General features: G+C 45.0%; 1 protein-coding gene across 3 annotated transcripts in view; it reads left to right on the top strand.

The window, feature by feature from the left end:
* The window catches only part of LOC126967371 (phosphatidylinositol 4-kinase alpha), an 84950-nt gene that overhangs the window by 27832 nt on the left and 37905 nt on the right, over positions 1-19213 (top strand). For 2 of the 3 annotated variants that reach the window (XM_050811807.1, XM_050811808.1), the window contains 7 exons: positions 162-435; positions 1383-1484; positions 3277-3478; positions 5213-5350; positions 7402-7506; positions 8821-9012; positions 16024-16243. In XM_050811807.1, coding sequence (XP_050667764.1) covers positions 162-435; positions 1383-1484; positions 3277-3478; positions 5213-5350; positions 7402-7506; positions 8821-9012; positions 16024-16243 — 1233 coding nt within the window. Of the gene's footprint in view, positions 1-161; positions 436-1382; positions 1485-3276; positions 3479-5212; positions 5351-7401; positions 7507-8820; positions 9013-16023; positions 16365-16444; positions 16486-19213 lie in introns of all 3 variants that reach the window. The other variant, XM_050811809.1, reaches the window with a different exon arrangement.

Genomic DNA, 19213 nt, shown 5'->3' with positions numbered 1-19213 from the left:
GCAGAGAGTTAGAATACGATGTGACACGATCATAATTCTTTCGCTCCTTGCAAATTGATTTTTAGCTTTCAAAGACTATGCAATTACCCCATTCTCACTTTATGGAAAACCCTACGTACAATAATCATGATGAATATTATACCTTCCCTACCGAATGTTAGGTTTATGGCCACAAGAATGGTACGCGGGTGTAAAAGAGATTGCAGCCAAGTCTCCATTCCTCGTCTCGCAAACGTCATTGCGGTCGGAAATGCGCGAACTTCAGTACACGTCTGCGGTGCGAAACGACTCCGTTTCGATCAACGAGCTACAGGAGCTGAAGACGCAGATTTTGAATCTGCTAGACCACCAACCCGATGTCACTGTCATTGTCAACAAGCTGTCATTCGCGCCCTGTATGTATCTGCTGAGTGTCTATTGGCTGGAAACGCTAAGGTGAGTGTTTTATCTTTAATGCTAAATATTACTATATTTATCTGTGACTGTTTTCACATTTATCTGCCCGTGAATTAATTACGTTTGATGCAACAGAATACAGTTCTTCATGTAAAATTTTTTTTTCGATAGTTTGTCACGTCACTGGGTACTGTATATTTGTTTTATATTTGAGTCGATGAAAAACATTGCTGAACAAACTCTAGATCAAACTTCCTTTCGCTGTATTTCAAAGCTAGCACAGGATGTGAAAGGGCTGAAAACGTAATCTAACGTTGCAAGGAGTATACGCGACGTTGATTATACATATTACGGTTGCACACATTTTGATATTATTATATCAAACTGTGTGCGACCGTATCTCAGTAGTTAAAACAACTGCTAAATGGCATGTGTTCTGTTCTATTTCAGTCATAACCTTTCAACTAAAATCATCTGAACTTGTCGAGTTTAACAGAGATTAATTTAATAATAAATGTAATATAATTAATTGATTAAATTTTCTCAATAATTCGCTCGAGAATTGCTTCTTTTTGGGCTCGAATGAGACGCTCCAGCAACGGAATTCTGATGACTGTCTCTAACAATATATATATAATAACGATATTTTCAAAAGATGGATGGGCATCCATCTTGATAAAAATAAAAAATGAGTTATTTAATATAAATAAGTACTTAATTGTAATTAATTTAGTTTATTTTTTTGTAAAATTAGTGGTTAGTTAATTTGATTTATTAGTGGTAATTTTGATTTAAATTGTATTTTCTATGGGTTATGCCTGAAATAAATGATTATTATTAATCTATTCTTTGACGCTTTAACGTAACGTGTTAATTTTTTCCATCTGGGATCTGTTATTTCGATATCCTTTCTTTTATAATTTTTGTTTTCGTAAAAAATCTTAAAAATTATTTCATTCTAGTAATACATGCATACGTAATTTTAGGGTATCAAATTCCATGGAGCCCAGCTTACAGCCTATCATAGAGTACTTGAGTGACACTGCTTTACAGAAAGACAAGAGTGGAATGTGGCAGTGTGTTGCGAGGTTTGTATTCAGTGAAATTGTATGTATTATCTTTCAATAAAATACTTTAAAAGATTTGCGACCATGTACGCATGCGCAGACTAATAGATAATGTAAATTTTTAACTTCTAATTAACTTCTACTCTATTGCCTCCAAATCGATTCATACAATAGAAAGAAAGAGTCGTGCGGTATCAGAGCTCTATGCCGGAAATAGAGTTTAGACAGAAATCTGTTCGGCGAGTTCTGCTTTCCTTGGACGTTAAGAATTCAAGCAGGATGGATGTCAATCCTCCCATTTAGCTCAGAACGTGTGCCCTGAGTTGTCGCCGGTGCAAACGCGTTTCTTCCGGCACACATGAGGTGTAGTTCCAGGACTCATATAAGTCAGTCCTTGTCGTTACTTTCCAAAATCATGGAAAGCATAATTATCTGCCAGTGGTTTATCTAGAGGCTGTTAGTTGTTCCACGATCAACAGTGCGGCTTTCGCCATGGTAGATCGGCTGGCGTTCCATCATCTTAGAAAAAAATGGGCGGCGGCAAAGGAGAAAGCCTGAGAGCCATAGGTGATGGCCAGATTGACTATGCTTCGATTGAATACGGCACAAGAGTTTATGCTAGTGCACCACCAGTTTTCTCTACAACCACCACGAGTCCGTTCTTGAGAAGGTTGCGGAATGCTGTAAATTTAACCCTGTTTAATGCAACCCCAGAAGACGTTTGCGCGTTAAAGACTAGAAAAAACCCATTTGTGGAATCATCTTTGACTCTACTTTATGCCTAGTCTAGTGCTGGGTCTCGAAATCTCGAGCAATTGACATTTCCGCGGTCATCTGGAAGGAAGATCAAAATTGATTTTGAAGAAACTGGGTTTCGTAAAATGAACAAGGCAAATACTTCAAGCCAGATTCTAGAGCTGTACAAAATACAGGTCCGGTCACATATGGAGTGTGGCTCTCATCTCCGGTCTGGTCTTTTGCAGTGTCAGCTCGAACCATTTGACCACGTTCAATACAGAACTGCTCGAATTTTCGTGGAACTGTAAACGGTTCGATCACTCGGCGTTCCTAGAGACGTCGCTTCATTGAGTATTTTCGACCTTATTTACCCCTGGGAATGTATTTCGCATGACATGCCGCAAATTTTAAATTATCAGATAATAATTCTCTCCTGTGGATGTGGGGTGTTCTTCTACAGTACGATTAATTACTGTGGAATGAGCTTCCTAGCTCGGTATTTACAGGCAGATAGGAGATGAGTATCTTCAAAAAAGCACGTACTTGCACTGCACTTATCTTAAAGGCCGGCAACCTTTATACAGCTTGTCCTGCTCTTCCCTAAAAAGAAGTATATTGAAACATGAGCTCTACATGCAGTTACCATATTCTTATCGTACGTTATAGGATCCGTGCATAATATTTAAATCAAAACCAAATATAATTTTAATAGACCTTATTACTTTAAAATTTTCTTACACCAATTATTATAAATATCAAGGTATACCTAATAATAAGATGATAATTTTTTGTGCAGGAAGTTAAAGTGAATATTGGAAGTTTCATATTTTTAAAAGCGACGCCATAGCTCGTTATAAATGTGATATAAAACTATGATAAAAATTCTTATTTTTAACCTCCTTTATTTGTTGTTGGTAAATGGCAAGCGATATGTGTCGTCGAGTACTAATTCTAACAAGATTTTTTATATATGATTTTCTGGGATTTCTTTTTTTTATATTGCGATGCGAACTATCTATTTATTACGAAATAATAAAAGAATATATAGATATTCCTTTAAACCTTGACTTTTCAGCGTGGGTGACAAGGTATTCCAGAAGTTTCTAGACGTTATGTCGCAGAAGGTGAAGGACGAATCCCGGGAACGGGAGTTGGAGTGTCACGCTCAGTTCCTCCTGGTCAACTTTAACCACATCCACAAGCAGATCCGACGCGTGGCCGACAAATGGCTGGCCGGCCTTGTGGATAGGTTCCCGCACTTGCTTTGGAACTGCCGGGTGAGGAATTGTCCACTTAAAAAAATATACTCTTTCTCTTTCTTAAGCCGAATTTGTCATATGCGAACCTGACATGAGATAAGTATATTAGTGATCACTGCTCTGCTACCCACTAACTGTATCTGCTACATTACACCGAGACACCACGGTGGCGCAACCAGTCAAGTCACCGTGGTGTAAGTAAGCTAACATACAGACACCAGAATCACGACACACTGAGACAGTATCAAAATGGACCTCGAAGAGATAGCACGTGCACATCGTGCTCGTTATTGTGGGAAAGCTGATGCTCTGCTCGCTCAGGTAAAAATTTCGCGAGCTTTGTGCTTGATTTGGACGCCGTAATAAGACACCGTCAGCTGTTACGGGAAGAAGATCATTTTAACTTTATCTAAGAGATCTAGGGAGCTATCAGCAGAGCTTGGTGGAGATGGAACACAAATATATACAGCCGAAAAGGGTTGTAATGGGTCCATTCTTCCAATTGCTGGTGGCAAACATGATCTTCTTCTACTCTATCAACTATGGAAAAACACCACAGGAACTACAAATACCACTAATCAAAAAGAAAATACAACAAAATTACACTTCTCAAATTTTAATATCAAAGAGTGTAAACTAAGTTATTTAATAAGTTTTTTGTTCAATAATGAACAAGTGTTGCTTGCAATGAGGCGGAAGCGTCAGTGGCGGTCGGACTGGCGGCCGAGTGAGTGAATCACGATACAGCTGTATAGTAATTAGATGTGGTGCACCAGGGTGGTGGCGCGACCAGTAACATTCGGTGCACGCGCCCTTGTCGCGCCACCAAATTGGTTGCGCAACCAAGCGATCACCAGGGGAGTAACTCTTATAGTTAATATTATAGTACAATATTTTGTTGGTAGCGGCGACTGTTTCCGCTAACTCTAGCCACTCGCGGCACTACCACTTGGTCTGATACCTTTCGTAACAGTGACTCAACTAGCAGATGGTTGCCCTTATGTTAAGCAGCAACTTGACTATAGCGAAATATAACGATCGACGAAAAATAACCTTTTCACTTCTCATGCTCTGAAATTTCTTATTTGTACACGATATAGGCTGCAACTAAACGATTAGAAAATGAGCCATACAGCCAAACACAGTAAAAAGTTCAGAGATAGAATTTGTTATTTTATAATATTTACTTTAATTTATTTGCCTCATGTGTTTTTTAAGACATAAAATATATTAAAATTTAAATTAAAATACGGTAGGTTATTTAATTAATTAAAAAAATATATGTACTTATTACAAAATTAATTTAATAGTAGGCTGTATTATAGGTCTAAAGCCCGAGCCTCATATCAATGTCGTAAGTTTAAAAAAGAAGCGGCGGGAAACAGGTCTTGTTTTTTCCTGCGTTTATTAATTACTTCAAATTTGCTAAAATTGTTAAAAATGACCATGTTATACTACTGTTTTATTTCCTCGCAATCGAAATGAAAAGCAGAGTTTATAACTCGTCCACAAAACCATTTTCATCCGAGACTTTTAGCACTTTAGACTGATAGTAATGTTGAGGATTGTCGATGTTCGTTTTGTGCCCTCGTTGTAAAATCTAATATTTTTTCCAGAATTGTAAGATGATTCAAAAGTTTAAATTATATTCTTGCCTTCATGCCTCATTATCAGAAGTGTTGCCAAATGGTTAAATTCAATGCCAATGGTTATTTTCTAACATAATCTATTATTTTAATATTATTTTTCCAGGTTTTATGGTCTATGTTGGATATATTACAAGTTCTGAGCTTTAGTTTGGAGTTAGACGCCAACCAGGAGACGCCGTTGCTGAAGGTTCCCGGGACTGACTTTACGATGCAACTTCAGGACACTTTGGAAGGCAGAGAGGTAATTTACAAATCATTGCATTGTAGGAGGTGATTGATTTGAATGAAATACAAACATTTATTTCACAAAACACTCACATGATAGAATAATATGAAAGTACAAAACAAACCGAAATAGAACATAAAAAAATTAAAATAAAATAGCCTTTATTGCTGCTTTTCCTTACAATTAGTATGTACATGCCTACTTACTAAACACTTATTTGATTTAATCTATTCTATTATTTGAACTTTCGGCAACTGGATGTTTGTGTAGGACAGCATGTCTATCGACAAAGGCCTCTAAAGATTTCCACGTATTCCTGTCTCTCGCTAAACGGGTCCATATCGGACCAGCCACTTTCTTGAAGTCATCTTCCCATCTTTTACTTTGTCTGCCTCTATTTCTTTTGCCATCTCTTGGGTACCATTCTGTTATTAACTTAGTCCATTTTTCTTTACTGTCTCGTAACGTATGTCCCGTCCAACGCCATTTAAGCTGTCTGTATGCAGTGTGTGCATTTTTGAATTTTGTTTTCGTTTTTATTTCTTGTAATTTTACTAGAAATAGAACGTATTTAAATAATAATTGATTTATTAATGGAGAGTTCCAGTGAAGTGCAGCAGAAATGGGCCACCGCTTCAGGATTGTCTGTGACACGGCCGTAGCTATGAAACAGTATTATTTTCAGAGGTGGCCGTTTTACAGGAGATACAGTGCGCTCTGCATATAATAAATAATTCATAATAATGTACATATGTCGTAGGTATATTGTCAAAGCCGTGATATTATGATTTACAGGTAGATTGTCAATCGACTTCATTTCTTACAATTTAACGACTTGGTTTTAGCGACATTGTAATGTTGCGGGTACACTTTTATGATATAATAATAAATCTAGGTATATTACAAATAAAGTAAGCAGTGTTAGACGTCTAGCGTTCTGATTGGTCAATTTTTTTCATACGTAATTTATAAACTTTGGAGCGTGTATACAATTTTCCATCTGAAATTATTGTTGAAATAGTAGTGAACAAGGGCGTAGTGATTAACAGTGTTCAATTGTTTTTGGGGACCTACTAGTGAACAAGGCCCAATTCGGTTCTGGCACCCGCCGGCCTCTGCCGCGGCACGCTATTCTCAGCTCATGCTTTGTGTTCAACAGCCTTAATTTGTTTTTAAGACCTAGTGAACAAAGGCCAATTCACTTGAATAACAATTAGTTGATTACACTAATGCATAACTTATAAGCAATGACTAATCACTAACTACAAGAAACAGACCAATCAGAGACGGCCTCATAAACTAAAGACTAAAACTAACACTTCGATACATTGAAAGATCCGAAATAGTCGTCTGGATTGTGCAATGCGAGTGTAACAATTGTTATTCTGAAACTTTTCTTATGAGAGTATGGGATGAGACGAGTAGGACGTTCACCTGATGATAATAGGTACGCCCTGCCCATTACAATGCAGTGCCGCTCTGGATTCTTGAGAAATCCAAAAGTTCTGAGCGGCACTACAATTACGCTCGTCACCTTGAGACATAAGATGTTAAGTCTCATTTGTCCAGTAATTTCACTCGCTTACGGCTCCCTTCCGAAACACAATACGGCAGAAATAGGCGCCGTTGTGTTACCCATAATCTAGCCGGCATCCTGTGCAAAGGAGCCTCCCACTGGTAAGCTAGTTCAGTTATATTTACTTCTGTTCTTTTTCTGTACTTCGGACCGACTAGACAATAACGGAAGAGAGAGTCCTTTATTGTCTAGTCGGTCCGAGAATAAGTAATAAGTGTACACGCCTTTTTTGAAGGTACCCATGTCGTATCGTCCCTGAACACCGCACAAGGTAGTTCATTCCACAGCTTTGTAGTACGTGGAAGAATGCTCCTTGAAAACCGCACTGTGGAGGACCGCCACACATCCAGATGGTGGGGATGATAACCTAACTTGTGGCGTGTCGTGCGAAGGTGGAATTCGGCGGCAGGAATATAAATTTTTCAAATCGTTTGTATATTATTGAAGTAGCACGTGCAATTCGAGGGTTTTATCTTATCTTTTTGTGCAGAGTATAGTAAAAGACTTTGCGGATCGGTGTGAAGGCATCGTGCAAGAGGCTATGAAGTGGGCGCCGCAGTCGACGAGGTCACATCTGCAGGAATATTTGAATCAGGTAACAAGAGCAAAGCAGCAAACAACGTATTTACCATTAAGCTACATGAGATTAATTACATATTCCTATAGATATAAATGTAATAAGAAAAAGTTATGAATGTAACATGTTTTTGAGAGGCAAGTAAGTAAATCTGTCTGAATATAAAAAGTGCTATAGAGAAAAAAATTGTAGCAAGTTGTTTTCAGAAACTTTTTCGCGCAAATTGTTGCTTATATTTAATATTGTTAGAAATACGGAACAAAAAAAGCAACATAAATATACAAGCACTTACACTGTTAGGATAACAAGAACTAACTTACCGACATTCTTTCAAATAAACTTAACATATATACGATGTACTACTTACCAGTGTTGTTATGGATATCCATATCCGTAACCGAAACTATCGGATATCCGAAATAAAAAAATATCCGTAACCGTAACCGAATCCGAAATAAATGTTTTGGATAGTTTCGGATAGAGCGGAGTCTAACTAAATACTACACACGTACGAATTAACTATGCACTCCGCTGGAATGCGACACCTCTCCCGCTACCTAATGACGTCACAGCGCGAGGTGTACAGCTAATTCGTCCGGGTTATACTTTATAGTAAATATGACACGTCGCCGTCGTGACAAGTTTTTGTTTTTGCCCGGCTGGCAGACTACCGCGCGCCTGTTTATTCGTAACTTTAGAGTATAAAATATAGAGTTTAGAGGTACCTAGAAGGTACAATTAAAGTCGAATATAATCTTATTTGTATTTCATTTCAGTTCCTTAAAAAAATTATATCCGTAACCGAAACTATCGGATAATCCAAAATATTTTAATATCCATAAGCGTAACCGAAACCGATATTATATTTTACCAATATCCATATCCATATCCGGATCCGAAATTATATATCCATAACAACACTGCTACTTACACTGTAAAGTTAACAAAATCTATACGTGCTTTCCAATTAACTGAAGACAAAAGTCAGAGAAAAGTTAACTCATACCGGTAGGACTTTCTCTAAATCTGTTGTCAAAAACTTCATGATCTTGTAGTTTTTTCCAGAGCTACATCTGAATGATGTGAGCCGATTACTTGATAATTATAACAATTTTAGAAAGTTTAAGTCCTTGATTTAGTGCACTACAGAGTAATAAATATTACTTTTAATGACAGTGTGACCCCGCCTAGCTAAAATGCCGCCCAGGTTCGAATCCTGGTATTTTTGTCTGTAATCCATAGTTTTTTGATTGATCTGAGACGATTCATATGTCAATCATATATAAAAAATTACAGACTTTTTACAGACTACCCTCTTCTAATGATATTCAGGTTCCAAACTCGACTCTATGGCATCACTGCGGCCTCGCTCTAGCTACAAGCGCGTTGTTGGGTGCAGCGGGACTAAACAGGGCGTCCGCCTCTCTACCACGCTCCGCGCTTGATAAACGTCCGACGTGTGTGACGCAGGACTCCGCTGCATTGCTAGCGGTAGTGTCGCAAAGGAGTCGCTACGTCGGCGAGGTGAGTACTACAAATAACTAGCAAAGTTGTACTTTTCCCGGGGCGTAAAAAGAATAGGGGAGTCCCAGGCCCATGGGTGTCGTAAGAGGCAACTAAGGGCTTTTTAGAAGTGGGAGAGTCACGCTGCCGTCTTTTGACGTCAGCACAATCGGGCCAGACTCGTCCGGGTTAATTACCACACTCGCACAGAATACCGGCGTGAAGTAGCGGCCTAGTGCCGCTATGTTTCGTATAGGTTAGTGTCGAGGACCGGTGGCCATTCCCCCCCTCCCCCCCCCCTCCAACCGAATATGACAGCGGAACTAAAAAAGATTTTACCCCAGGAGGGTACCGGCTCTACCAGAGTTGGAGAATCCCTCCCCGGGCACTCTAGCTCGGGCTGCCCTTCGGATTCTGGGGAGGGCACAGAACCGCACATGATCAAGGACAAACGAGGCAGTATCACCACGGCATCCCGCTCCACACTCAACGTGGACTTTTGCAATATCAGGGGAATTCACTCCAATTTAAACGCCGTCCACCACCACCTTGAAACGGCGCAGCCGGCCTTGTGTTTCCTTACTGAGACGCAGATATCTCGACCTAGCGATACGTCATATTTAACGTACCCCGGGTACAAAATTGAACACAATTTTTCGCCTCATGCCGGGGTATGTGTGTACGTTAGGGAGGATATCTGCTGTCGCCGTCTCGGCAATTTTGAGGGTAGGGACCTGTCCACTCTCTGGCTCCGCGTAGATTTAGAGGACCGCGTCCGCATCTATGCGTGTGTCTACAGGTCCCATAGTGGTAACGCAGAAACCGATCATCTCATGGGCTGCGTTCAAGCGGCAATTGACGACGTACTTGCACAGATCCCCTCCGCTGAAATCGTAGTCTTGGGTGATTTCAACGGGCACAATGCCGAATGGCTTGGATCACGTACCACAGACTACGCAGGGCGATCTGTGCATAATTTTGCATTGGCGTATGGTCTGTCCCAATTGGTTGAGTCGCCTACGCGGCTCCCGGATGTGGATAGCCACATGCCGTCGTTATTGGATCTTCTGCTGACTACACATCCCGATGGTTACCAGGTCTTTGTCGACGCCCCTCTCGGAACGTCCGACCATTGCCTGGTCAGGAGTGTTGTGCATATCCGACGGCAACGTCGCAGACCACCAGCGACCCGCCGCGTTTGGCACTACAAGTCAGCAGATTGGGATAGGATGCGTTCCTATTTTGCATCCTACCCTTGGGGCAGGGTTTGTTTCCCTTCGGATGAACCTAGTGCCTGCGCCGTTGCAGTTGCCGATGTGATACTACAGGGTATGGATATTTTTATACCAAACTCTGTAGTACCCATCGGTGGCAGATCACAGCCCTGGTTCGATGCGTCAGTTAGAGCAGCATCTGACTGCAAAAAACAGGCGTATCCAACTTGGGTTGCGGCGCTGGGCACAAAGGATCTGAACTGCACAGTTCTTAAGAGAAAATACAACCGTGCCTCCAGATTTTTTAAACGGCAAATCGCCCGTGCAAAGTCAAAACACGTCGTCAAAATCGGCGAGCAGCTTTCCAGTTACCCGACCAGAACACGCAAGTTCTGGTCGTTGTCGAAAGCTGCTCTTGGTAACTTCAGCCAGCCGTCAATGCCGCTGTTGCACATGAGGAATGACACTCTGGCCCATACGGCAAAAGAGAAAGCCGATCTCTTGTGCACTCTTTTCGCCTCCAACTCGACTCTTGACGACAACGGAAAAACACCGCCGACCATCCCGCGGTGTCAGAGCTCTATGCCTGAAGTACAGTTCAGACAGAAAACTGTTAGGCGAGCTCTGTTTTCGTTGGACGTCAGGAAGTCGAGCGGGCCGGATGGCATTTCTCCAATCGTGCTTAGAACGTGTGCCCCTGAGTTGACGCCGGTGCTAACGCGTTTATTCCGGCACTCTTATTCTAAAGGCGTAGTCCCTGACTCATGGAAGTCTGCCCTTGTACATCCGATCCAAAAAAAGGAGACAGTTCGGATCCGGCAAACTACAGGCCTATTGCTATTACCTCCCTGCTCTCCAAAATCATGGAGAGCATAATTAGCCGTCAGCTCTTGGTATACCTAGAGGGTCACCAGTTGATCAACGACCGACAATACGGGTTTCGCCATGGTCGGTCGGCAGGTGATCTTCTGGTATACCTGACACATAGATGGGCTGCGGCTATTGAAAGCAAGGGGGAAGGTCTGGCAGTAAGCCTGGATATAGCGAAGGCCTTTGATCGTGTATGGCACAAGGCGCTCCTTTCCAAACTTCCATCATTTGGGCTTCCCGAGAGCTTGTGCAAGTGGTCCTCCAGCTTCCTCACTGGGCGTAGCATACAGGTAGTTGTCGACGGATACGGACGGCTCGAACCCGAAGCCCGTGAATTCTGGAGTGCCCCAAGGCTGTGTGCTGTCTCCCACGCTGTTTCTTCTGCATATCAATGATATGTTGGAAACCTCCAACATTCATTGCTATGCAGACGACAGCACTGGTGATGCCATATACACGGGCCATGCAGGTCTCTCTCGGGATTTCGTCGACCAGTGCCGGGAGAAACTTGTGTCTTCTATCGAGTCCTCTCTTGAGAAGGTCGCGGAATGGGGAAATTGAACCTTGTCCAATTTAACCCCTAGAAGACTCAAGTTTGCGCGTTTACCACTAAAAAAACCCCATTTGTCGTATCACCGCTCTTAGACAACACTTCCCTCAAAGCCTCGCCTAGTATCGGAATACTGGGTCTCGAAATCTCGAGCGATTGCCAATTTCGTGGTCATCTGGAAGGCAAAGCCAAATTGGCTTCAAAGAAACTGGGCGTCATTAATAGAGCACGGCAATACTTCAAGCCGGCCCACATACTAGCGCTCTACAAAGCGCAGGTCCGGCCACACATGGAGTATTGCTGTCATCTCTGGTCTGGCGCACCCCAGTATCAGCTCGATCCATTTGACCGCGTGCAACGCAGAGCAGCTCGAATTGTCGGGGACCTAGCGCTCTGTGAACGGCTGGATCACTTGGCGTTGCGTAGAGACATCGCTTCACTGTGTGTCTTCTACCGCATTTATCACGGGGAGTGTTCCGAAGAGCTGTTTAACCTGATTTCTGCTGCCGAATTCCACCTTCGCACAACACGCCACAAGTTAGGATATCATCCTCACCATCTGGATGTGTGGCGGTCCTCCACAGTGCGGTTTTCAAGGAGCTTTCTTCCACGTACTACAAAGCTGTGGAATGAGCTTCCTTGTGCGGTGTTTCAGGGACGATACGACATGGGTACCTTCAAAAAAAGCGCGTACACCTTCCTTAAAGGCCGGCAACGCTCCTGTGATTCCTCTGGTGTTGCAAGAGATTGTGGGCGGCGGTGATCACTTGACAACAGGTGACACGTACGCTCGTTTGTCCTCCTATTCCATAAAAAAAAAGTGCATTTCGCATCGTATGTTTTTTAAGGTAGAGGTATTTGATCGTATATGATCACCACGGCACATTCTTTCTAGTAATACCAGAGGATTCACAAGAGCGTTGCCGACATCAATTGGTACGTGACGGGCGAATATGAAACCGTTGTGAGAATTTTTCTTTTTTTTAGCTGCCAGCCATTAATTACCTTTCGCGGTCGTTTCTACTTTTATATAATTTTTTTTTAGGTCTTAACTGGTGTCAGTATTTTTATGTGTGTGTATGTCGAGAACTCCTCCTAGACGACAAAACTAAGTTTGAAGAAATTTGGATTCCTTCTAAAATTTTAATTTAGAATTGGACAACCGATTCGGTTTATTGTTTTTTAAAAACGATTATCCTTTTTTCACCTTTGAATTCAACTTGTTCAGTATTACTGCATTAAATTTAAAAAACATTAATTGACTGTGTAACCAATTATAGACTCGCCTGAATGTTCACCCACAGAAAAGTTCAAATCAATCATATCAAGCCAAATTCACCAAAACACATTTTCAAATTAATATGTAAAATACACAGTCAACAAGGATATAGTTAAGGACGCGTTCTCAAAACAGAGAGGTATCGGATCGCACCACTACACTAACACCGCTCAAACACATACACATACTTAAAGTTTGTTGCGGGATTCAAATGAATTTGATACTTTAGCAAGTTTGAATTTTGTTTTTTTTTAATACCTATGTATTTATGATAATTGGTTGATGTATTCGTTTGGTAGTTAAATATTAGAACTTTAGATGGCAATTCTGTCGCATAACGTCGTGTGCAGTTTTTTTTTAAATCCAAGATGGCCGCCGCGAAAAATTATGATTTCAGCAATATGGGTATCATATCCGAGGTTATCGAGGGTGCAGAGAACGATTTTGGGATTATTTTTGAAATCCAAGATGGCCGAGGCGAAAAATTATGATTTCAGCAATATGGGTATCATATCCGAGGTTATCGAGGGTGCAGAGAACGATTTTGGGATTATTTTTGAAATCCAAGATGGCCGAGGCGAAAAATTATGATTTCAGCAATATGGGTATCATATCCGAGGTTATCGAGGGTGCAGAGAACGATTTTGGGATTATTTTTGAAATCCAAGATGGCCGAGGCGAAAAATTATGATTTCAGCAATATGGGTATCATATCCGAGGTTATCGAGGGTGCAGAGAACGATTTTGGGATCATTTTTGAAATCCAAGATGGCCGGCGCGAAAATTATGATTTCAGCAATATGGGTGTCATATCCGAGGTTATCGAGGGTGCAGAGAACGATTTTGGGATCATTTTTGAAATCCAAGATGGCCGCCGCGAAAAAATTATGATTTCAGCAATATGTGTATCATATCCGAGGTTATCGAGGGTGCAGAGAACGGTGCTTCGTGTGGTTAAAAAGAGGATGAAAATTTTTTATGCATGTAGGGTATCATTAGATAGGTCTTTCAAAATAAAATTTTGAGATTTTTTAATTAGATTGGTAACGGAATGTGTTTTGTAAATATTGTGGGTGAAAAGGCGAAACGTAAATATTTCTATATTTAAGGAATGAAGAATTAATTTAGCATGTGGGATATTGTTAGAACATGAAGCACGTTGAATGTTGCATAAAGAACATTTTGTAGATTTCATAGGCGCCATCTTGGATTTCGATTTTGACTCGATATTCGTTATTGTTGACCCCGAAAACCATGAAAATGACACCCATGAAGAGATGTTGGTGAATTTCATAGGCGCGATTTTGAAATTTGATTTTGACCCGAAATTCGTTATTGTTGACACCGAAAACAATGAAAATGACACCCATGAAAAGAAGTTGGTAAATTTCATAGTCGTCATCTTGAATTTCGATTTTGACCCGATATTCGATATTGTTGACCCCGAAAACCATGAAAATGACACCCATGAAGAGAAGTTGGTAAATTTCATGGGCGCCATCTTGGATTTGGATTTTGACCCGATATTGGTTATTGTTGACCCCGAAAACCATTAAAATGACACCCATGAAGAGAAGTTGGTAAATTTCATAGGCGCCATCTTGAATTTCGATTTTGACCCGATATTCGATATTGTTGACCCCGAAAACCATGAAAATGACACCCATGAAGAGAAGTTGGTAAATTTCATAGGCGCCATCTTGGATTTGGATTTTGACCCGATATTGGTTATTGTTGACCCCGAAAACCATTAAAATGACAACCATGAAGAGAAGTTGGTAAATTTCATAGGCGCCATCTTGGATTTCGATTTTGACCCGATTTTCGTTATTCTTGACCCCGAAAACCATGAAAATGACACCCATGAAGAGAAGTTGGTGAATTTCATAGGCGCGATTTGGAAATTAAATTTTGACCCGAAATTCGTTATTGTTGACCCCGAAAACCATGTAAATGACACCCATGAAGAGAAGTTGGTAAATTTCATAGGCGCCATCTTGGATTTCGATTTTGACCCGATATTCGTTATTGTTGACCCCGAAAACCATGAAAATGACACTCATGAAGAGAAGTTGGTAATATTCATAGGCGCCATCTTGGATTTCGATTTTGACCCGAAATTCGTTATTGTTGACCCCGAAAACCATGAAAATGACACCCATGAAGAGAAGTTGGTAAATTTCATAAGCGCCATCTTGAACGTCGAGTTAATATAGACCTTTCACCTTATATTTAGAGATGAACTTATAAATCACTAATTCTTCAAAAAATACAGAAACATAATTTTTTGAAAATCTGACTGCGTACAAAATATGTAAAGTATCAAAGACAGTATTGTAGAGCGTATAAAAAATATTCATGTTCGTACAGCGATCTTTCCGAGTACGAGCTGCTGCTTACAACCGACACAATGTCTACCAACAACGGCGGCTGAGCGCGGACTGACGTTGTTTCGATAGATCTTGATGTGCAATGCGTACGGAGTGACAAAATAAAATAACCATTAATACCACACTTTAAAGCTCATGCTTATCAGAAAAATATATGAATTTTAAACGATTCATTTTTATTATTTTCTGAGATTATTTATAATATATTTATTAATTTATTTCCCGTGTTTTTGAAAATATTATATGTGCTTTCCTTACGTAATTCTTAAGAGACAAAATTGTGTAAGTGGTAGCAGAAAACTGATCCTGAATGAAGCCCCATTTCGTCAATTTTGTGTGAAGAGGTAACGGATAATCGTTTATACGACATAAAATATCAAAATTTCAAAGCAAAAATTTCCCGTTAATTGGAGATAAAGAAGTAATCTATTTGTGGCAATTTTTAGTTTTCTTGGATTTAGTTTAATTTCATCACAAACTCTACCGAAAAATATCTTATTTTAGTCGGATTCGTAAACGCGTCCTTAACTACAAATTGTAAATTCGAATTTGAGGAATAGTTTACTAATTGTTGTACAAAATGAAGCGTTAATATACTCTCGAATTCATCTATTATTTGAAGTTCAAAAAAGATTTGGATATTTTTCCATTTCACAATCCAATTCAAGCACTTATCAAAAAGTTTGTCCACTCAACGCTAGATAATACTCAAATTTCTATTTTTGGCAGATATCGGGCTTGGTGAACGCGGAGGGCGGGGGCGAAGCGGCGCTGTGGCGTGTCGGCAGTCGGTTGCACGCGGCGCTCAGTGACGCGTGCGCCGGCGGCAGTGAGACGGCGCACCGGGCCGCGCTGTGGCGGTGTACGGCGCTACTTGTACACGCACGCACGCTCGCCGCCGTCGCCAGCTCGTCGTGCGCTGCGGCGCGGGCCCTGCTGCACAGTATAGGTACCTCAGTGACACCGGGCCGCGCTGTGGCGGTGTACGGCGCTACTTGTACACGCACGCACGCTCGCCGCCGTCGCCAGCTCGTCGTGCGCTGCGGCGCGGGCCCTGCTGCACAGTATAGGTACCTCAGTGACACCGGGCCGCGCTGTGGCGGTGTACGGCGCTACTTGTACACGCACGCACGCTCGCCGCCGTCGCCAGCTCGTCGTGCGCTGCGGCGCGGGCCCTGCTGCACAGTATAGGTACCTCAGTGACACCGGGCCGCGCTGTGGCGGTGTACGGCGCTACTTGTACACGCACGCACGCTCGCCGCCGTCGCCAGCTCGTCGTGCGCTGCGGCGCGGGCCCTGCTGCACAGTATAGGTACCTCAGTGACACCGGGCCGCGCTGTGGCGGTGTACGGCGCTACTTGTACACGCACGCACGCTCGCCGCCGTCGCCAGCTCGTCGTGCGCTGCGGCGCGGGCCCTGCTGCACAGTATAGGTACCTCAGTGACACCGGGCCGCGCTGTGGCGGTGTACGGCGCTACTTGTACACGCACGCACGCTCGCCGCCGTCGCCAGCTCGTCGTGCGCTGCGGCGCGGGCCCTGCTGCACAGTATAGGTACCTCAGTGACACCGGGCCGCGCTGTGGCGGTGTACGGCGCTACTTGTACACGCACGCACGCTCGCCGCCGTCGCCAGCTCGTCGTGCGCTGCGGCGCGGGCCCTGCTGCACAGTATAGGTACCTCAGTGACACCGGGCCGCGCTGTGGCGGTGTACGGCGCTACTTGTACACGCACGCACGCTCGCCGCCGTCGCCAGCTCGTCGTGCGCTGCGGCGCGGGCCCTGCTGCACAGTATAGGTACCTCAGTGACACCGGGCCGCGCTGTGGCGGTGTACGGCGCTACTTGTACACGCACGCTCGCCGCCGTCGCCAGCTCGTCGTGCGCTGCGGCGCGGGCCCTGCTGCACAGTATAGGTACCTCAGTGACACCGGGCCGCGCTGTGGCGGTGTACGGCGCTACTTGTACACGCACGCTCGCCGCCGTCGCCAGCTCGTCGTGCGCTGCGGCGCGGGCCCTGCTGCACAGTATAGGTACCTCAGTGACACCGGGCCGCGCTGTGGCGGTGTACGGCGCTACTTGTACACGCACGCACGCTCGCCGCCGTCGCCAGCTCGTCGTGCGCTGCGGCGCGGGCCCTGCTGCACAGTATAGGTACCTCAGTGACACCGGGCCGCGCTGTGGCGGTGTACGGCGCTACTTGTACACGCACGCACGCTCGCCGCCGTCGCCAGCTCGTCGTGCGCTGCGGCGCGGGCCCTGCTGCACAGTATAGGTACCTCAGTGACACCGGGCCGCGCTGTGGCGGTGTACGGCGCTACTTGTACACGCACGCTCGCCGCCGTCGCCAGCTCGTCGTGCGCTGCGGCGCGGGCCCTGCTGCACAGTATAGGTACCTCAGTGACACCGGGCCGCGCTGTGGCGGTGTACGGCGCTACTTGTACACGCACGCTCGCCGCCGTCGCCAGCTCGTCGTGCGCTGCGGCGCGGGCCCTGCTGCACAGTATAGGTACCTCAGTGACACCGGGCCGCGCTGTGGCGGTGTACGGCGCTACTTGTACACGCACGCTCGCCGCCGTCGCCAGCTCGTCGTGCGCTGCGGCGCGGGCCCTGCTGCACAGTATAGGTACCTCAGTGACACCGGGCCGCGCTGTGGCGGTGTACGGCGCTACTTGTACACGCACGCTCGCCGCCGTCGCCAGCTCGTCGTGCGCTGCGGCGCGGGCCCTGCTGCACAGTATAGGTACCTCAGTGACACCGGGCCGCGCTGTGGCGGTGTACGGCGCTACTTGTACACGCACGCACGCTCGCCGCCGTCGCCAGCTCGTCGTGCGCTGCGGCGCGGGCCCTGCTGCACAGTATAGGTACCTCAGTGACACCGGGCCGCGCTGTGGCGGTGTACGGCGCTACTTGTACACGCACGCACGCTCGCCGCCGTCGCCAGCTCGTCGTGCGCTGCGGCGCGGGCCCTGCTGCACAGTATAGGTACCTCAGTGACACCGGGCCGCGCTGTGGCGGTGTACGGCGCTACTTGTACACGCACGCTCGCCGCCGTCGCCAGCTCGTCGTGCGCTGCGGCGCGGGCCCTGCTGCACAGTATAGGTACCTCAGTGACACCGGGCCGCGCTGTGGCGGTGTACGGCGCTACTTGTACACGCACGCTCGCCGCCGTCGCCAGCTCGTCGTGCGCTGCGGCGCGGGCCCTGCTGCACAGTATAGGTACCTCAGTGACACCGGGCCGCGCTGTGGCGGTGTACGGCGCTACTTGTACACGCACGCTCGCCGCCGTCGCCAGCTCGTCGTGCGCTGCGGCGCGGGCCCTGCTGCACAGTATAGGTACCTCAGTGACACCGGGCCGCGCTGTGGCGGTGTACGGCGCTACTTGTACACGCACGCACGCTCGCCGCCGTCGCCAGCTCGTCGTGCGCTGCGGCGCGGGCCCTGCTGCACAGTATAGGTACCTCAGTGACACCGGGCCGCGCTGTGGCGGTGTACGGCGCTACTTGTACACGCACGCTCGCCGCCGTCGCCAGCTCGTCGTGCGCTGCGGCGCGGGCCCTGCTGCACAGTATAGGTACCTCAGTGACACCGGGCCGCGCTGTGGCGGTGTACGGCGCTACTTGTACACGCACGCACGTGTACGGCGCTACTTGTACACAGTATAGGTACCCAGTGGGAACAGGCTGCCGGCTACATACATTATGGGTACCACAACGGCGCCTATTTCTGCCGTGAAGCAGTCATTTGTGCATTATTGTATTTCAGTGTGAAGGGCGCCGTAGCTTGTGAAAATTACTGGGCAAATGAGACTTAACATCTTATGTTTCAAGGTCGTGAACGTAGTTGTAGTGGGTTTTTCGAGTATACTGAGCGGCAGTGCATTGTAATGGGCAGGGCCTATCAAATACCATCAGCTGAAGAG

Source organism: Leptidea sinapis, chromosome 13 (genome assembly GCF_905404315.1).
Source record: "Leptidea sinapis chromosome 13, ilLepSina1.1, whole genome shotgun sequence".
Lineage (NCBI taxonomy): Eukaryota > Metazoa > Arthropoda > Insecta > Lepidoptera > Pieridae > Leptidea > Leptidea sinapis.
Note: the sequence above shows the minus strand (reverse complement) of the source record. Positions and strands in the feature narration are given on the sequence as shown.